This window comes from Podarcis filfolensis (genome assembly GCF_964270895.1).
Source record: "Podarcis filfolensis genome assembly, chromosome: 11".
NCBI lineage: Eukaryota > Metazoa > Chordata > Lepidosauria > Squamata > Lacertidae > Podarcis > Podarcis filfolensis.
In genome coordinates this window covers 29391023-29411758 of record NC_139613.1, presented here as the reverse complement: position 1 = coordinate 29411758, position 20736 = coordinate 29391023, and the positions used below count along the sequence as shown (strand labels likewise).

Sequence of the window (20736 nt, the reverse complement as noted above, 5' to 3'; positions counted from 1 at the left end):
TTAAGTCTACCCAACACTCCCCATGTTAAGACTGCTTTAGCATCATGCCAACTTTTGCTCTTTCCCTTCCTCTCCCTCATTTTGCTCAACATTCTCCTTGATAGCTTGTGACTGTGGGTTAAACCACAGAGCCTAGGACTTGCCGATCAGAAGGTCGGCGGTTCGAATCCCCGCGACGGAGTAAGCTCCCGTTGTTTGGTCCCTGTTCCTGCCAACCTAGCAGTTCGAAAGCACGTCAAAGTGCAAGTAGATAAATAGGTACTGCTCCGGCGGGAAGGTAAACAGTGTTTCTGTGCACTGCTCTGGTTTGCCAGAAGCGGCTTGGTCATGCTGGCCACATGACCCGGAAGCTGTACGCCGGCTCCCTCGGCCAATAAAGCGAGATGAGCGTCGCAACCCCAGAGTTGGCCACGACTGGACCTAATGGTCTGGGGTCCCTTTACCTTTACCTTTAGTAGAGCTTTCACTATAGATTTGGGGTGTATCACAAGATGGATCTATTTCTTATGCCTCAGGCATGATGCCACAATAGCAATACCAGTGCATTCAGTTCATTGTGTTGCTGTAGCATCTTGTTGGATTGAGATGCAAGCTAGTGTTTTGCCTTAAGTTTCTCAGGCAAGCTCTTTTCTGGTTCATTGACCTACAGCGCACATGGGCAACCTGCAACCCTCTAGATGTTGCCACTCCAACTCCCACCAGCCTTAGCCTGCTTGGCTAATGGTCAGGGATGGTGGGCATTGTGCCCCAAGAACAATGGAAGAGCCACAAATTCCCCTTCCCTTACCTAGGAGAACTGTCTTGGGATGGATGTGCTAAAATGTTATTTTTAACAGTGAACGCCTTGTCAACTCTTTACGCAGTTTGTTTTCCTGACCAAGCTGCTTCAGTCACTTCAGGACAATTCTGCCTGAGGTTTATTAAAAGTAACTGTAGCAACCAGGAACTTTTTGTGAAGCAAGCAGTTCTTCCCTTAAGCATTAAGGAAACACAGTTCCATCTGAATTTCCTCCCTAAAATATACCAGATGTTTTGTTGTTGTATTCTGACTTCTTTTTTTAAAGAAATTTTTTTACTGTGCTTTATTGTTGTTGCATGAAGGGCTTGTCTTGACTTGTTAATTTCACTTGCTTAGAAGATGTGTGGGTTGATCTCTGTTAGAACTAGCATAAATTTAGAAGTGTTAATATAAAAGCAGCCAACACAAGTTTTATCAACAAAATGCTTAGGATTTAATCAAATCAATTGGAATAAATCTAATACGTTTTTTATATAAATGTATATGCTGAAGGTATTGTACTAGGTGAGCCAACATACTGCTTTTACTTGTTTATATGTGTTTAACATTTTTTTTAAAAAAAAATCTGCTTTGAACTACAGTGGCAGGAATTGGTTTGAACTGAATTAAAATTGTTTAGCTATGAGGGGGCATAATCTATCTGAAATCCTATTGATTTCAATAGGAAAGATTTATGCAAGTGTTTTGAGTTTTCCGATTATATCAGTGGAAGTTCAAAGTAGATTATTGCCACCTCACACATGTTACCTTTTCTTTGAACTGATAGGTTATTTATTTATGTATTTACTTAAATATTTATAGACCACACTTTTCATAAGAATAATTTTCGTGATGTGGGTTTGAAAGAAAGGCAGACCTATACTCTATGATACAGCTCAACAAAGTTGCATTCCTTTTCTAGGGACAGAGCACTATATATGGAACATTTGACAAAAATCTCCCGGAGGATGCTGAATTCTACTTTGTTTACAGTGGCTCAATCCAGAGACATGTGGTTTTAGCCAAGTACGTTACTGATAAGTCCCTCGAATCTATTGTTCCAGGTGAGTCTTGCAGTTACACTACACATTCTGACTGTCTTCTCGGTGTTTTTATTCTTGCAAGGGATAGCCAGTGAATTCTGATGTTTTTATGTTTATCGTGACAGAAGCCTTAAGGCAGTGAGGGAGCTGCCACAAAAAGAGGTGCTGTGGCTTCTCCTCACATAGCAAAGTCACTGTGGCAAACTCCACTTCACTCAGTTTGTTTATGGCAAACAGGCAAATCTGGTTGCTGTTGTTATTAATAATACTGATAATAAGTACTGCTTCTAGTATATAATTTATTACTATGAATACTGATCTTATCATCCCTCCGAGGGAATGTGTGGCTCATCTCTGTATCCTCACAACAACTCAGAGGTAGGCTTTGAGTGTGATACATGTTGCTTAGGATATAATAGCTCTGCAGAACTGCCACAAATAATGTTTTTGGCTTCAGTTGTCCTCTCTTGTACTTCTGGCTGAAGCAATCATAGGAAAGGCTCCTCTGCCCTCACTTGCCTCATGCAATGGTGGTGAGCTGAGAAGCAGGCAGAGTTCTGATCTGGATGGCTAGACAGCCTCCTATTGCCTGGAGCAGGTTGGCTTGCTCTTCAGCAATTGGTGCTGCTGAGCAAAGAGGAGGAAGGTGCTTTTGTTTTTATGTGAAGCATCCTCATTGCTACGGCAACTTTTTGTGAGCTCTGCATGCTTCTTGGTTACACACTCACACCCAGTGCTTTTTTTTCTAAAAAAAATACGTTTAGGGGTACTCTCATTTCCCTATTCATATTGAAATACTGCCCCTCAATGAGGCCAAACTTAGATTCACAAAATGTTTAGGGGTATGCGTACCCCTGTATTCCCCCAGAAAAAAGCACTGCTCACACCTGTAGCAAGACATATTTCTATAGCCTGCTTTGATCCATGAAATCAAAATACCTGACAGAATTCTCTTAAGCACGGCTTAGTACGCATTGATTTCAAAGGGGGAAAAAAACTGTGCCAAGGCAACTGAAGTTTCTTTTTACAGGTAGGTAGCCGTGTTGGTCTGCCGTAGTTGAAACAAAATTTAAAAAACCCCCCAAAACATTCCTTCCAGTATCTGAAGAAGTGTGCATGCACACGAAAGCTCATACCAATAACAAACTTAGTTGGTCTCTAAGTCTCCCTCGGCCAATAAAGCGAGATGAGCGCCGCAACCCCAGAGTCGGTCACGACTGGACCTAATGATCATGGGTTCCTTTACCTTTAAGGTGCTACTGGAAGGAATTTTTGTTTTGTTTTGAAGTTTCTTGCTCTTTACTTAGTTTGCATCATGCAAACTGTCATGTGAGTAGCATGCATTTTGCAAACTCAGTTAATGGGTTTACAAATCTTATAAAATCTATGCTGCTTCTGCTAATCATTGGGAGAAAAGAAAGCATTGAGGCATTGAGGACCCAGTTCCTGAAACCACTGAAAAATCTGTTCCACTTGCTCTCTCCACTGCCTCTCATTGCCCTAAGCATTGGCTGCATACTCTAAAGCATATTGTTATAGTCTTAAAGGATAGAAACTTGATTTATTCATTTCTTGTGTTTTTTTTTTAAAAATGAAAAGATGGGACTTTGTGCTGAGTACAAAGTTTTGTGCTTGCTCAGTATGAAAACAAAATTATAGAATGAAGAGCAAGGAGTCCTTCATGAACCTTGCAGCAGTGAGCCCTCTGTATCTGGATCCCAGTAAAAAATCCAGAAAACCTCCCTTTTCTAGCTAGCTAAAAATGTTAGAAACTGGGTGGGGAGGAGAGACCAAACCTTATGAACAAAATAAAAACACTGACTTCACTTTTAAGCACTGTTCGAGAACAACAAAGAGTCTCTGTTCTCATTGAAGGCTAAGACAAAAAAACAAAAACACAACAAAAAACAAAACTGGATATGGGGGAAGCCACTTCCACAGAAGGGACATTATAATTTCTTGTTCCACCTCTGACTGGAGAATGGACCAACCCAGGGATGTCCTTCTGGGTGTTGTGGATTCCAAGTCCCATCAGCTCCAGCCAGCAAGGCCAAAGATGAGAGGAGTTGTATTCCAGCACTAGTTGGTGGGCTACAAGTCTCCTGTCCCTGGGTTAATACTTTCCTGTATGATGTTCTGCCCTGGGACCTCGTTTTCAAGGATTCTGCAACTTCTGCAGCCGTCTGGTTATAGACCCAGGAAAGGGAGGATGTTAAGGAATTGCGGCTTGCAGGAGAGATCCCTGTCACATTAATAAAAGCTTGCCATTTGGGGAGACTCTGGAACCTTTGTCACCTCAGCTGTAGCTGCCTTGTTTGACTTGAGCAGTCCGTCCACCCCTCCACTTTGGCCTTCTGGTCCTTGAAGAGGTTGTAAGTGGGCCCTCTCTACCACCCATTATTCTCTCTATTGGCCTAGAGGGAAACTAGAACAATGAGGTCCTTGGGGATCTAGGTCTCTGAGCTGCTTGTTGTTGTTGTTTTTTCAAGTTCAAGTTTTATTGCGGCAAAAGCCAGTAACACTAAACACCACAAGATCAAACAAAAAGAGATCAACAACAACATCAGAAAGGGAAAAAAAAAAAGATTACAGAAGGGAACTTTGCAGTGTGCCATTCAACAGAAGAGATTTACGCTTCCTGATTGCTAAAGTGCAAAATTTGGCCACCTCATATGATATTGAGCTTGAGGAATCTTCCAGAAGGTATTTTCGTAGAATTTCGGGGGAGGATTCCAAATAATGTTGTAGGGGTATAAATTTTGATAAAAGCGGTTGTTGTTTTTTGTATGGCTGAGGTCATGTCCTGAGTATGGGAAGAGCCTCCTTTTCAGGAAGGACATCAGACTTGCTGGCCCTGCTTTCAACCAGAGGATGGGTCAAAACTTTCTTGCCTGTTCTCCTGCTTAGAAGTTCATGATAAGTCTAACTTTCCATTATTTAAGACAGTGTGTAGGAATGAATCTGTTTGTCTATCTCCTGAAACCATTGAGTGTTTAATGGCTAATATTTCTTGTACTTTTTTTCCCCAGCTCATGGAGAACAGGAAAATGTTTCTATCTCTGCGGTCATGTACACAAAAGAAGGCGTACTTGTGACTCTGGGCTTTGCATCTGTCACTTTCAAACGGGACACAGCTTATGAGTTAGCATGTTTTCTGATGAGCCAAGCTGATTGCCTCACTCCCTCCAGTCACCAGACACTTCTCAGCAGGTTTGGTTTAATGGAGGAGGATTTTCAGGCCCTGGATCATGATGTCATGCTCGCTATGGCTTATGGAGATTTTCCACCTGCTTGGAGCACTGTTGGGAATAGTTCTGGAGAGGGTAAGTGGTTCTCTCTCTTTCTACCACTTTGTGTCTGTTTCTCTGTAATACGTGCCATAGCTCAGGGGTTCAGCACATGCTTTGTATGAGTAGGTCCCATGCTCAATCTCTGGCAAAGTCAGAGGGTTGAATTTCCTGGTGATTCCCTCTGGGATCCCTGGAGAGCTGCTGCCAGTGTTGATAATACTGAGCTAAATGGGTCCATGGTCTGGCTTAATATAAGGCAGCTTCCTGAGTTTCTTATGTCAGAGTCATACTTTTTCGTATGGCTACATCCTCAAACAATAAGAACTTCAGGGACAGCCACTACAGGGTTTTGTTTTGTTGTAAGGTCAGATAGTTGGAGATGCTAATTTGCAGTTCCAATCAGCCCTAGCAAGCATGGACCATGGCCAGGGAGGATAAGAGTTCAGCAGCATCTGGAAGGTCAAAGGTTTCCCACACCTGCCCTGAGCTGCCAGCTACTTACCAAACACAGTTTTCTGCTTTGCTGGTTGCATTCTGTAACGCCCAATTTGTTATTTCTCTAACCCCCCCCCCCAAAGCTGGTCATGTGGGATGTGTCATAGCCCATGTACACAGCCTACATTTAGAGCAACGCTCTCCCCTCTGAATCCTGGGAACGGTGGCATGTTAAGGGTGTTGGGAATTGTAGCTCAGTGAAAGGTAAACTACATTACTCAGGTTTCTTGGGCAAAGAGGATGTGCTTTAAATGTGTGATGCGTGTGCATCATAGCAGCTAATCAGAAATGTTCATCAAAGAAACATCTTCTAGCTAATGAGGAACTATCTTCAGCTAACACCGGAGAGGTTGGCTGATCATAGCGGCGGGGTAGCTGTTTCCTTGTGGTTGGACAAATGACATATAATTCCTCTCCCATACCAGCATTGCTGAAGTGTGAATTGGTAACATTTAGAAATGAAGTTGAAGACTATAATAATAATAATAATAATTTATTATTTATACCCCGCCCATCTGGCTGGGCCTCCCCAGCCACTCTGGGCGGCTTCCATAGAAACCAAAAATACAGTAAAATATCACACGTTAAAAACTTCCCTGAACAGGGCTGCCTTAAGATGTCTTCTGAATGTCAGGTAGTTGTTTATCGCTTTGACATCTGCTGGAAGGGCATTCCACAGGGCGGGCGCCACTACCGAGAAGGCCCTCTGCCTGGTTCCCTGTAGCTTTGCTTCTCGCAATGAGGGAACCGCCAGAAGGCCCTCGGCGCTGGACCTCAGCTGGACTGACTGTCTTTTATGTTTCTGCTACTATGTGAATATTATCATTCAGATAAGGAAATTTAGTTGTGTATTACAAAGCCTTTAAAATTACTACTGTAATTTAGTCTCTCTCCTTTTTTAAAAAAGCAACAACCACCCTTTGTTTCCTTAGTGGATTTTATTCAGTTTATGAATAATGCTTGTCAACAACTGATGAAAACTTTGAGCTTCCAAACAGAATGAAGATGTTGGTAATAAAATGTCTCCACCTTGATTCCAAGCAGTTGAAGTGTTTTTATTCAAAAATTGTGATTACACAAACAAAAGGAGACCTTTATTGTCTTTGAAATAGCCAAGGGAATGTTGTAGTACAGGAATTTTGGCTAGCAAGCAGCTTATTTACTACAACACTACCCCCAAAGATCTTCCACACTGGTTGTTTTAACCTTATTGGATATGATTCACATTGAATCATGTTACAACAAAGGCATGGAATATAATTAAAGGCTTATACTTATGTAAATAAGTTTGGGGTTATTTTTTTGTTTGCTTTAGAGGAAGTAGAATTTAAAACATTTGAAGTGTGTTTCTTTTTTTTGGAGTTACGCTTCTAACAGGCAACATCTAACAGAACGTGGGTGGAATCAAAGTGAGATTAATCTATGAAACTGGGTTTCTGAAGTTTCCAGCTCTCTGTGCTGCCACTTTCAGATTTGAGGACTATCTGGAGTGACACCTGATGCAGTTTGAGTAGCCGTGGATGGGAAAAGAGAAGCACAAGTTTTTGTGAGTTTGTGACAGCACTCGGGTGCTCACAGGAGTCTTTGGATCCTGTGCCTTTTGTAATAAACATGAGGTCAAGTTTGTCTGGTTCCAGGTTAAATAGGATGTTTCTCCCTAGGTAGACCACTCAATTCTGTTGAAATTGCTATATGGAGCATAGTTACACAAGTTTCACTAAACCCTTATTGGGTGTGATGTGACTAGTTACGAATGGCACAGTTTCCCCCCAACCCCCTGCCTTGCCATGGCATGTTGCAACACTCACTTTTAAATTGGTTTTTAAATCATTTGGAAGTGGTGTGTTCCTTGTGCTGTATAATATTGTGGTGAGAGATGAAACTGACAAGGCTCCCAAGGAAAGCCTGGGTAAGCCCTTTGTCAATTTTGCTCCTGCAGAGGCTCTCTGGCAGAAGTCTTAAGGCAAAATCTAGGTGGTGATATGAGTCAAACCCTTTCCTTGCAGTGGCATGCCACCACAGGAGTGCTCTTGGCATCTGCAAAACACCATCAGTGCCAAATCTGCTCTTCCTAGTCCCCAGCCTGTAAAATGTGTCCTTATTCATGAAACCTTTTATCTTGCCATTCTCTCTCCCCCTCTCCATTTTCTGAATACTGTACCAGTTGCTGGAAGCCACAGGAGGGGAGAGAGTGCTATTGTGCTCAGGTTTTGCTTACAGGCTTCCTACAGGCATCTGGCTGGCCACTGTGAGAATAGGCTTCTGGACTAGTTGGGCCACTGGTCTGATCCTGCAGGCTCTGCTTATGTCCTTATGGAGGCGGTCGGCTTTCTGTTGCATAAATCTAGTACAAGGGACAGGCAGAGATCTCCTGCATAACCACATGCAGCAAAACTGCTCTGTTCCTAATCTAGGCCCATGGCTGGATTATAGGCCCTGAAGTATCAGTATTTGTGGGGATTTGTGGGCCTGTCAAGTGGGGAAAGAGAAAAGTGATTGGTGGGGCATGCTTTGACTCCTTGTGTGCGGGAAAGCCCTTAAGGTTTTCAATGGAAGCTCTGTAAAACTAGACTGGCATGTTTTTCATGAAAAGCAGTGTTGGTGGAGTTTTTCCCCCTGTGTGAGTGGGAGTGTTCAAAGATTAGGTCAACTAACAAGCCCGCAAGCCTACAGGGGAAAAAACCCAAACCCCTCCAGGCCTGTCTTTCCTGCCCTTGAGCCTGTCCCCAGGCCACATGCCTCACCAGCATCCTCGAGTGCTTTTGCCTGGCTAGGGTATTTTGTGGCCTGTGATAACGCCTCTTTCCTACCATGGTGATGCCCGATAGGCATGTGAAAGTATGTGTGTTGTTGTTTAGTCATTTAGTCATGTCCAGCTCTTCGTGACCCCATGGTCACACACCAGGCACTCCTGTCTTCCACTGCCTCCCGCAGTTTGGTCAAACTCATGCTGGTAGCTTCGAGAACACTGTCCAACCATCTCGTCCTCTGTTGTCCCTTTCTCCTTGTGCCCTCCATCTTTCCCAACACCAGGGTCTTTTCCAGGGAGTCTTCTCTTCTCATGAGGTGGCCAAAGTATTGGAGCCTCAGCTTCACGACCTGTCCTTCCAGTGAGCACTCAGAGCTGATTTCCTTAAGAATGGAGAGGTTTGATCTTCTTGCAGTCCATGGGACTCTCAAGAGTCTTCTCCAGCACCATAATTCAAAAGCATCAATTCTTCAGCGATCAGCCTTCTTTATGGTCCAGCTATCACTTCCATACATCACTACTGGGAAAACCATAGCTTTAACTATACGGACCTTTGTCGGCAAGGTGTTGTCTCTGCTTTTTAAGATGCTGTCTAGGTTTGTCATGTGTATGTGTAGGTTTGTCAAAGTATGTGTAGCAACCTCTGAAAAAGTAAGTGTCACTCGTGTTCCTTCACTCAATTTTGCCTCTTGAGCCATGCATCATTGGCATCTATTCTTCCCCCCCCCAAAGGTTGACCCACTATTGGGCTCAGAAAGGTTCCTCACCCCTGTGGCACTTATTGAAGTCCATAATATTTTTTGAAGCTTACTGAACCAAGAGTCTCTGCCTCCTTCTGCGTATGCTGTGCCTCTTTGTGGAAAGTCATTTGAAGCCAATATTTTTATGTACAGTGGCATGGTAGACTACAATGGACTCTGGGTGTGTGTTTGTCTTCGTTTCAGGCACCACGCCAGCAAAATAGCAACAAGTTCCCTTGAAAGGAGAGCATGGCGTCCCTTTTACCCTCCGAGTCCTACTCAAGGCCAGGCAATCCTGTCATGGAGACAGTGAGGATACTGCTCGGTTTTATTTTGGTCATGGGACATGGAATAGGATTAAAATGGGACACCTATTGATGGCCAGGCCAGGAAAGTTATGGTGTCATGGTTGGATGGACCTGCGAGTAGGACACACCCCTGCCCTTCTATGAAATGCACACCCATTGTTTTGTTAAACAATGTAAAGGAGCAGTAATAATACAACCATGACTTTTGTTCCTGCTGAGTTCTCCATCCAAAGTACAAAGGGAATAGTTGGGCGCTGGTTCCTAGTCTGTTTCCAGGCCCAATTTAAAGTATTAGCTATAACCTTTAAAATCCTCACTGCTTATAGGAAGAGGCCATTTGTTATTCATTGTAAGGAATGTTTGCCGCAGAGAGTAGATGCAAATGGAAGGTGAGCGTACTAGGTTGTGTGATTTCTTTTCCTCAGTTATGAATGTTGTGTGGAATCACAGAGTTGTAGACTTGGAAGGGGTCATCTAGACCAACACTTGCAATGTAGAAATCCTTTGCTCAACACGGGGCTTGAATCCATGACTCTGAGTCCCAGGCTCTGCTGATGGAGCTATCTGAGTATGATAAGGGTACAAATTTAATAAAAGAGTTAAAAGGGATTAGAAGGCTGGGTTTTTAAAAATAAAAATAATAGAAAACACTGGTTAATTTTTCCTCATGTTTAGAAAATGCCTCATTCATTTCGGAAGTCGATAAATGTAGCAAACTATTTCTGCTTTAAGAAAAGTGGTTGTCTGAACTGGAGAGACTGTGGTCACACGGTTGTATCTGTGGTTGTGGTGTTTTGTGGTTGTGGTGGAGGAGGCAGAACGTCTGGAGCTGGGCAGGGCAACCTTTTGTCCTCCAGATGTTTCTGCAGCTCTCATCAGCCCAAGGTGGGATGTGTAGTTCAGCAACATCTGGAGGGCCAAAGGTTCCCCACATCTGTTCTTGTAGCGTATAAGTGTTCTTCATTAGGCCCCACACTCTTAAGCCCAACTAATCTTACTTAATCGTCATACTTCAGTAACGTTGCTGCAAAGTAGTTATTGCGGACCATAGCAATGTCAGCTGGCTCTACATTAAGATTATTTGGGTGGCTGCAACTGCTTGCTAATCAAGTAGATAAGCATTTGCTGTTTCCTCTATCCTAGGATGTTGATTCATGCTTGATAGGAATTTATAATATTTCAAAATTAGATTTTTGCTGAGTTTAATGCATGCTAAAATTAATTATAGACTCTAACTAAAAATGTAAGTAGGAAATGCTGCCTCTTATTTAATTTTCTGCCAGAAATTCGATTGACTTCCTGTTTTTCACTAATGCAGCATAATGATTTCTTCTTAAAGCACGCTGCCGGCAAATCATTGCCAAGTGTGTTTATCGTTGGGTTCTGTGGGGCTCTTCCAGTTTCTCCATATCATTGCATACCCATTCTGTTGTAGTTTAATTGTTCTAACGTAATAACAACAAGTTTTTAGTCCAAGTTTTGAAATCTGGCTTACTTCTACCATGTTTCGTTAAATAAGAAACCAGATCCTGCAGCTTCTATGCACACAATGCCCGCTTACATCAGTGAATGGTGGAAGAATCTCCTTATATGCTGTCTCTGTTGCCATGGGCCAACCATGGGCCAAGATATGGGCCAACCAAGCCAGGCACATCAGTGGAAATCTTCCCAGTGTTAAAGCACTCTTATAATAATTCTTGGGACGGGGGATTAAGAGCAGATTGAGGATGGCCTCAGGTATATGTGTGACATACCAGCCTGCCAGATCTGCTGTTTTGTGGTTAGCTGCCTGGGTTTGTATGATCTAGGAAGACCACATACATGGCAGTTTCATCCTTCATGACAGAGGTGCTGGTGGCCAATTTAGATTCAGGTCCATGGAAGGAGCCTGGCGAAGAGCATCTGCTAAGTTCATAGCTATGAGATCTGAGTGCCAACTTCTGTTGTTCATTGCGGATTAGTACTAAATTAATGGCTCCAACGAGACAAGGCTGTTGACATGTTTTCTTAGGCTTAATTACTAGCTGCTCAAAAGTAATTATTTTGGCACAAATACTTTGATGTTCTAATCAGCATTACTTCTGCACTCAGAAACTGGAAAAAAGAATGTGAGTTGGCTCAAATAAATAGAGGGTGTGAGGAAGCGTGGATAATATATACTCTACGTCGTCCCCTTCGTGTAAATAAAGGCTTTCATCTTGCAAATGTTTATCTTTATAAAAGGCCATGCTGCTTATAGTGGATTGTTCTCTCCCCGCCCTTGTTCTTGGCAAACGTGTCATCCTAAACAGGGGTGGCCAGCTGTTTTTCTGTCAAGAGCCATATATCTGGGATAATCTTATCAGGGTTACATGCTGGTAGTGAGTGGAGCCAGAGCCAATGGTGTGCGATGAATTAACTAATCTGGAACATAGGCTGCCCTCCTTCAATTTTCAACATGGCTACCTCAGCTCAGAATCCCCAGTTTTAGGCAGGTTTATCCAGGTCTACATGGATAGCTCAGTTGGTTAGAGCATGGTGCTGATGGTGCTGTCCCATATGGGACAGCTGCAGGGGGTTGGACCAGATGATCCTCAGGGTCCCTTCCAACTTTACCAATTCTATGACTCTATGATTTTTCATATGTAAGCTCCATTGGGCTTGATGGGATTACTCTCAAATAAGTATACAGATGATCTTTTTCATATGACAGGTCCAGGGCCAACCCAGGATGCTTTGCTATTGTAGGCAAAATGCCCCGATACCCCCCCTGCTCCCCCGGCACCCCCCGGCAGATCCTAGTCCCTCACTCCCTGCCCTCATCATCAAACCCTCACTGCTTCCAGCCCTGTCACTGCAACCTGTGCCTATGCTGCTGCCACAATTCAATAGCAGCAGCAGCACCACCACCAGCAGCAAGGGTATAGCAGTGAGTGCAGTGAGGCTGTGTTGGTGGCATGGGTGGGGCTGGCAACAGCACATTGGCGGGTGTGTGGAGGAGGTCAGATCTGCAAATGGCTCTATCTTGCCTAATGCATGGGCTGCCCCTGGGCAGACCAGTGCAGTTGTTATCCTAGAAAGCAGGTGAAATGAATTCCTTTCTGACTTCAGTGTGCTATGCACAGAGACACATGCATGTGTAGGGAGAAATTCCCTCTTTCCCCAAGCCATACTGACAGGAAAAAGGGTTTTATTTTTATTTTCTCTCTCTAAGAAAACACTACTCACAATTTCTTTGAAACAGTTTTAAAAGCCAAGATAAATGGGGGATAATTGACCCAGAAGGGAGGAAGCGGTGTAATGGAAGAATGGGGCAGCTTCAGGAGGTTTGTGCAGGGCCCGTAAAAGTAGACTGGTCATTAGGTTGCCCACGTAGGTCCCTAAACCTCTCACCAGATGCTCTTCGGCCATTTTGACTACCAACATAAACCTTTCAAAATAAAAGGACTTGGTACTGGCATGCAAACTTATAGCCTGTTCTCATAGCAAACCATTCAGACAACCTCTTTGCTGTGAGCAATGAGGAAAGGCAGCCAACTACAAACAGCACCGTCTCAGTAGCAGGTTGGGTGCCTGTAGAATCTGTGGGTTAAATAATGTCCAGATTAAAAATGTGTTATTGGGTACAGCCTGTCAACACAGTCTGAAGGAAAGATTTAAGCCTGGAACAACTGGGAGCTGTCAGCCTGCTGTGATGTCTTGTCTTCCCTCCAAGACACATCCAGAGTTTTCAGCTTCCTTCCTGGAAATGAACGAGCTACAATCATCCAGGGAAATCTTAGTCACTTCTGTCAGGAGAAATATTTGTTTGGTTTTCAATTGTGTTGGGCAGGGGAAAGGATTCAGGTGCAAGAAAGAATAGAAAGATTTGTGTAATGGGTTAAACAGACTGGTTTTAGAGCTGATATTATCACTTGAATTGTATATTTTGGCTACAGGCTTGAGAAATGATGCAAAGCAACGTCTAGCTACTAAAGTCTTGCCTGGCTGCACATTGCCTTGCAGTGTCTCCAGCCCTCTATAATAAGAAGTGGCTGGCTTTATTTTCCCAAGGAACTGTTTGATGAGAAACAGTGCTTTGAAATGGGGAACCCTCCAGCTTTCCAAAATGGTTATTTATGTTTTTACTTTTTTACTTTTTCTCACCGCCAGCTCCGAACTGCTGCCTTGTTTTGTTGTAACTTTTCACTGACTCTCTTATAGTTTTGATGAAAATGTACTTTGCAGGTGCCTGGAAACTTATTGATCAAGGGGACTTGGGCTACTCTACTTCTGCCCTGAAATTTGCAATAGTTTCTAGGTCAGTACTTCCCAATTGGTGGTCCATGGACCCCAAAGGGGTAACCCATTTAACCCACCCAGGGCATCTGTGGCACCATTCACTTAACAAACACTACCACAGATATATCAAAAATTTCAAAAGTAGCAGTCCACTGGCTTGGTTTTTGAAAAATGGGGGGCTCTCAGTACTTAGGTAGTTGGGAACCACTGCTCTAGCTAGCTTAAAGTCACCCTGAAAGGAACAGTCTGACCAAAGGCCTTTCAAGACAGGAGTCTGTAAACCAACCGTGTGTTCCCCAGGTTTCCTGAGTGGGGGATATGGCGATGAAACCAGGTGTAAACTGTGATACCTTGTTGGTACTGCAGAATACATGGCTGGAATGGGCACAATATAGAAATGAATACAGGCATACCTTGGAGAAATTGCGGGTATGCCTGTAATGTAAAACAATTAATTTGTGTTATGTTAACTTTCTGGATGTTCTTTTAGATATGCAGTTTTCTTTCATAAAAGTTGAGTAGGTTCTGTTTGGTTGGAAAACCAGGTTTGATTGATGATTTGTATTATGTCCATGGAATACACATGAAAAGACCCATATGCTAGACTTAACCTTATTTGACTGCAGCTTTTATCTGGCTTGCTTTACAATGGCATAATACAATATAGTTGAAAAGGCAGTGGCACAGTGCCAAAGAGAGAGTGTTGAACGGTGTGCATGGATAAGAATAAAAATTGCCCTTTCATTTCCCATGTATTGTGTTTGTAACGTCACTGTTACTGTTAATATTAGCACATGCCTGTTACACTGGTTACAAGGTCAGCTTGCAAAACCTCCTTATTTTTCATAGAAGCTTTGATTACTAAGCTATATAATTGGGAGGGAAACACATGTACGGTTTCACTATTGATACCTATATTTTCTTATAATAACTGAGGAACTGCCCCATAACATAGCTGGGAGACAGGGAAATTTAAACATTGCTGTACCTAGGAAAGCAGAGAACATATCTGCAGTCAAAATTAAACAAAGTAGTATGTTACATTGCACCTTACTTTTGAGATTGTTGTTATGTTTGCAGTATTAACCACCTCAATCCTGCAAAGCTAATACATGAATCTGCAGTGACCAATGGTAACTGCCTCATGTCTAAGTTGATACCACACACTTCTGCCAGGAAAGACTGATAGTGGGGTGCTTAACTCAAAGGGGTGCCTTTGCGGTTGGTTTTCCCCATTTTGAAGTTATTCTGCATTCTAAGTCCACAAAGACCTATCCCATTAGCCTGTTCCTGGCTTCAGTGTGGGAGCTTGGGGTGAAGTTCGGCATCTAGCCCTAGTGGAATTTCATGGCTCTGACACAAGTCTATTGTGCGAGCCTCTATGCTTCCCATTCAGCTTCCTGGGCCTCAGGCCATGCTTGCAAGTGGAAGGCTAAAAGGACACAGGCAGACAGAGCAGAATGAAAAGAAGCATATGGTCCACTATTCGTTTTACACCACCAGTTGGGCAACCCTGATTTAGCATTGTAAACAGTGCAGAAGCCTCATGAATGCAAGAGCCAAGAAAGATGCAAGAACGGAACCTTAGAGACTGAGGAAGGGCTCGTTGGACGAGTTAAAGTGTCAGATTACTTACATGCATAACAAGGACAGCCCACCAAACTAATTTGGTTAAAGGCTGGGATAGGAGGCATTAGGGAAAACAGCACCGAGTTGCCAGCTAATGTTGACATGGGTGTTTTTATTTTAATAAATAAGTGGCCCCTTTGTTCTGCATAAAGAGCAAACAATGAATATAATGAACTCTTATGAAGAGGAAAAAGGAAGCATTCTCAACAAATACAGTATAAATTATAACCGACCCCAGTTAAAGATCTCATCCTAGAGTTATTGTGGCCCCATACACCCACTGAAGTGAGTGGGAATCTTGGAAGAATGAAGAATGGGCACAATTGCATGCTTGCCTGTGATGTTATGCTCCCCCCTCCCCTCTCACTGGCCATTATTAACTTATTTTCTCTTAGGCTTTTTTTAACAGTATGATGTAATGTGCATGCCTAACTCTGCAAATGTGATTTGAGGTGGTGCAGAGCAACTTTTTTTTCCTGCCTCAGGTGTGCTGATTAGGATGCAGCATCTTCCTGATTTATGTACATGTGGCAAAAACCTCTAGGTGGTATCCAGTTGTGTCCCTCTGTTCACAGAAGACTCTTTAGTCCATGGGAGGTTTCTGTGAATGGAAGTAAGATAAGCCATTATTTTTTAGGATGGGGATGAAGCGTCTACTGCACCCTCCCAAAATCTACTCTGGTAGCTTGGGAAACTCCACAGAACACTTGGGATAGAGCTACAGCAGAAAGGGGTGATTGTGAAAATCACATTCCTCATCCTTCTGTCCATTGATGTCTCTGTTGGAGGAAAGAGTCTTCTATGGTTGTGTAGACACAACTGGATACAAATCTTTGTAAAGTTGCCATTCAGGGGCTGCAAAGTGTACAAGCTCTCTCATAGGGATTATTCTCTGAGTTTGGAAAGTAATGTTTAAATTTAATCTATTTGCAACTGCAGTTTCAGTACAGGAAACCCGCTGTTTTTGTGCATTTACTTGTAACTTACCTGCATTCAGGTTTACACGCTTGGCAATTTAAAAAAAACAAAACTGGAAAGGGGATGGAAATGCGGTGGCTGTACTCAATGATGTTCTCAAGTGTCCCAGCAAAATAGGAATACAACAGAGCATGGAGATTCTGTATATGTGGAATTTTATTTTTATAACTACTCTGAGTCTTAGTAGATGCTTGTTGTTTGATTGAAACATGCATATGATCAATAAAAACAAACAAACCTGAGTTGATTTCTTATGCATTCATGTGCATTTTTTAATTTTAGAATCTAAATGCAAAGAAACACTTCTTCATCTCGCAATGAGACTGGGGTTGGTTAAACTTTCCCAGTTCCTGTTATGCCAGCCAGGTGGGACAGTTGCAATCACTCTACCTAATGAAGATGGGTTCACACCTTTGGACTTGGCTTTACAGAATGGGCACTTGAGGCTTGTTGAGCTGATTTCCAGGTAAGTGGTATGCCATCATATGAGTTTTTAATGCTATGGGCCAGATTTAATAGCTTCTATCATGTGTATGCTTCTTTCATGTTCAACCAGTACCTTGGATTGGATACTACATAATATGAAACAAGTATAAAAATGAGAAGGGGGGAGATCCCATCCTATTCACATTAGGAAACAGGGCAGACAAAGGGGGCGTCAAAGGAGAGGCAGATGAGGTTAATTTTAGGTTAATCCCCTAGCAAATGTGCTTGATTTGCACTTAATTTATTTCCACATGTTCCTACAGGAAATTTAGAGTTTTTATGGACACTTTCTCACCATGATACGTGGATAAATGGATTGGTTTTTTAAATTTCATTATCAGCTCTTAGCATCTGATGAAGTAGACCAGGCATAGGCAAACTCCAGCCCTCCAGATGTTTGGGACTACAATTCCCATCATCCCTGACCACTGGTCCTGTTAGCTAGGGATGATGGGAATTGTAGTCCCAAACATCTGGAGGCCCGGAGTTTGCCTATGCCTGAAGTAGACTCTAGTCTATAAATGGTTATGCCGATTTGACATTTCTTAGCCTTTAAGGTGCTATTAAGACCCTTTCATTTTATTGCAGCAGATTAGCATGATGTTTGCTAGCCTGTCTCACAATCTCACCCTACTGAGTACTCAGTTATTACGCAGCTCTTTTTGTCACTTTATGTTGCCTCCTTCCATTTCTATCCAGTCCTCTCAGTTGTTCACAAAAGACATTGGGACAGAATAGTTTTTAGGCTCCACGCAATGTATTGCTGCTGATTTGGTCTGCCACATATTTGCCTCTGTCCATTGGTAAATCATCACATGACACTGTTAGGAAATATATACAAAACACACACGTACAAAAACAAGAAAAGTAATTTAGTTGCCCCCCCCCCACTCTTTCAACAACATTGCTCTTTTATTTCTGGCTTTGCACAGTACACAGTTTGTATGAGTCGTTATCCATACTTTTATTTGCATGAGAAAATGACTTAATTCTGTTATCACACATGTTGTTATGAATGTCTGACTTGTTTGGAACATTCAAACAATGCTGTATTCCCTCGAGACTCTCTGTTGTGCACTGCAATATGCTAATAAGCCTCCTGGCTGCCAGTTCAGCTTGATTGCTGTAAATGGCAATGTTCATGTGAAAGTGAGCTGCGTCTTCTCACAAATAATAGAGAAAACCAGGCGTCAAACCTCCTATTATTTTATTCTGTTAGGGTAAAGGTCAGTTTGTGGGTTCATGGGGAAAGGTTTCCTGGAAAAACAGTGCTCGCTGTGGTTCCTTCATGCTATTTTGGCCTGAGATTTTTTGCCATGAATAGGTTAGGCACTGAAAAGGTGGAAGCCACGGAGAGTGAGGAGTTCAGTGCCTTTTACATTACATGCTTGCTGAGCTTTGCACTCTTCTTTTAATCTACTGAATGTCTTGTTTTCAGGAGGCAGCCCAGCCACCCATCTGAGATTTCTAAAGTGGAGCTTGGTGAGACTGCTCTCCTACAATTTGCTCATTCATCAGGAACTCTGACACTGACACTTAACCGCGCGTCAGACCATTTGCTAGAATCTGATGTTCAGCTCTTCAGGAAATATTTATGGGATAGAGCTTTTCTGCACAAGGTAAGTGCCAAAACAGCAGTACAGAGAAGTGTGTTTTTCTTTTCGTAGAATTTTTAAAGATTTGTTTATTCACATACGGTAGTTGAATTGCTCTTCCTTAGGTAACGGAGTGGTAGGAATTAGCTCCTGTGATTTTTTTGCACAGAGTGCTGCAGGGAACTAGGCAAAGAGACAGATTCCTTGCTGGTTTCTTCTTTGACCCAGAGACAACAGCGGTGGAGACTTCCATACCAGCTGTTATGTTAGACTTCCTGGAAAATTCGTTGACTTTTTTGGCCTTCAACTGCCAGTAGCACTAATTGCTGAGGGAAGAAAGAGCATAATGTTGGATGTTTGTCAGTCTCCACTCCTTCTCCATGCAAACCTGGGAGAGGGAAAGCAATAACAAGCAAGCATTTCTTAGCTTGTTACATGGATGCTCATTGAGAGGCTTTTGTGACACATCCTAGGCAAGTAAACAAATGGTAATTCACGAGACTGTAGCCCAGTGCTTGCTTAACTTTGCAACATTTTAATTGTCATATAAAATACATTAAAAACAATTGGCCTCTGTGATTTCTTGGGTTGTTGTTTTTTTGCGGCTGTTCAGAAAATTGTATCCTAAAATGATTGCAATGTATCCTCAAATCAGAATACTGTAGATGAGATTTCTGTTGTAGTCAGGTACAGTGACTTAACTGTGTGTTCTCCCTTCCTCTTGTCCCTTAGATGAGGGGAAACCCTGTTTGTTGACTTGGGTCATGAGATGTGTTAACAAGCTAAGTTACAAACATGTATGTGTGGAGCCTGAATTCAATGGCCAGGGCTCAAAAGATCACTCATGATTAATCTGTTGCATAAAAGCCATAGAAAATTAATTCCCAGAGAAGTAGGTGATACTTAGGTATAAATCCTATTGATTCCAGTTGAGAGCCTGATTTTCCCTGGACTACCATATCTATCTACACTTGCACAGATCTTTCCAATTGGAACAGAAATGAAAAGCAATAAACATTTCATAATAAACAGTTCTATGAAAATAGGCTAGATGCAGAATTGTTCTTGGGTACTGTGGTAAATATTGAAACAGCTATTGGCAGAGAGTATAATTGCAGCATAGATGAAAATGTTGCTAATGGAAGGCTGAGGAGTTGGTATGCAAATTAAATAAAGCACTCTTGCCCCTCATGTAGGTAAAGTAGGTAAAGTACTTTGTGTAGCATGCATATTTTAAGAAAAAGAGCTGCACTATGCCCAAGCCAGCAATATGACTTCTACAATACAGTTCAAGAAAAAATTAGTAGGAAATGTCTGACTGAGTCCATCGTACAAAGAATAAACAGGATGTCCTGGGCAGACAAGCAGCAAAGGCTGCTCAGAATTTGGAAGAGAGAGATGGTAAATAAACACTCATTTGGTTGCCTAAGTTTAAGAGTGCCCCTGAGAAAAAGCTGGCAGGAGAATCGGGTGAAAATGGTTTTGGGATAGAATAGGCAAAGAGGATAGGACATGAAGGGGGAAATTGTAGCTCTCCAGATCTTGCTGGAATACAGTTCTAATCATCCTTGAATATTGGCCATATCAGAGATATTTGGAGAACAATGCCATGTAATATTGATTGAATGATTGATTGATTGATTGATTGTATGTGTTACCTCCTCTTCATTGCCATAGGCAATCTCAGAGGGAGGAGTGTACCAGATCCAAGCGATCTGAATCTACCCTGACTTCCAGCAAAGTACTTGTCTCAAACAAAGCACATTTTTAGCATTCCCAAATTAAGTTTCTCCCATCTTCCCAAACATTACCATTTTTAAAAATAAGAGTAATGTGATGAGTGGCCCGGACACCCCCTGAACTATGCCAAATGAGGCCTCCTTTTAAGTAAGCAAGATCTGGGGCAACACACTTTCTCCTTTTTGCTCCTCGGAGTGAAGATGCCTGGAAAGGCTTCAAAGAGAGAGAGGCTGTTTTCAGGGCTTTATGTAACTATGGTGGTTGCTTCCCTCGGTTTTGAATAGAGCGCCAGTTGTGCTTTCATCCTTTTTCCTCCTCAGCTTGTAAATAAACAGATTTACACAGAAATCCTGATGAAGAGTCCAGTCTTTCCAGCCAAAAGGCAGAGCTGCCTTCCAAAGGCATTAACTTTCCTTCCCTCAAGGATGGAGAGACTAATGGCCTTTTGCTGGCAAATGGACAAGGGCCAATACTGCTATTGTACAAACTTCTTAACTGATTAAATTCATATCCATTCCTATGATATGAATGGGTTAATTAATTTGTGGGGCTCCTGGGGAAGCCATAGAGAACTAACAAAATTTGCAGCATCCTTGTAAAATTACTTACTTGCATTCTTTGGGGGAATGTTTTAAAATACTTATT

At 42.5% G+C, this 20736-nt stretch overlaps 1 protein-coding gene across 15 annotated transcripts in view; it reads left to right on the top strand.

Annotated features, from left to right (window-relative positions):
- The window catches only part of ARHGEF28 (Rho guanine nucleotide exchange factor 28), a 135910-nt gene that overhangs the window by 30100 nt on the left and 85074 nt on the right, over positions 1–20736 (top strand). For 14 of the 15 annotated variants that reach the window (XM_083577322.1, XM_083577324.1, XM_083577338.1 and 11 more), the window contains exons 3-6: positions 1701–1842; positions 4851–5144; positions 16553–16736; positions 18195–18375. In XM_083577322.1, the coding sequence (XP_083433448.1) occupies positions 1701–1842; positions 4851–5144; positions 16553–16736; positions 18195–18375 (801 nt within the window). Of the gene's footprint in view, positions 1–1700; positions 1843–4850; positions 5145–14041; positions 14093–16552; positions 16737–18194; positions 18376–20736 lie in introns of those variants that run through there. The other variant, XM_083577326.1, reaches the window with a different exon arrangement.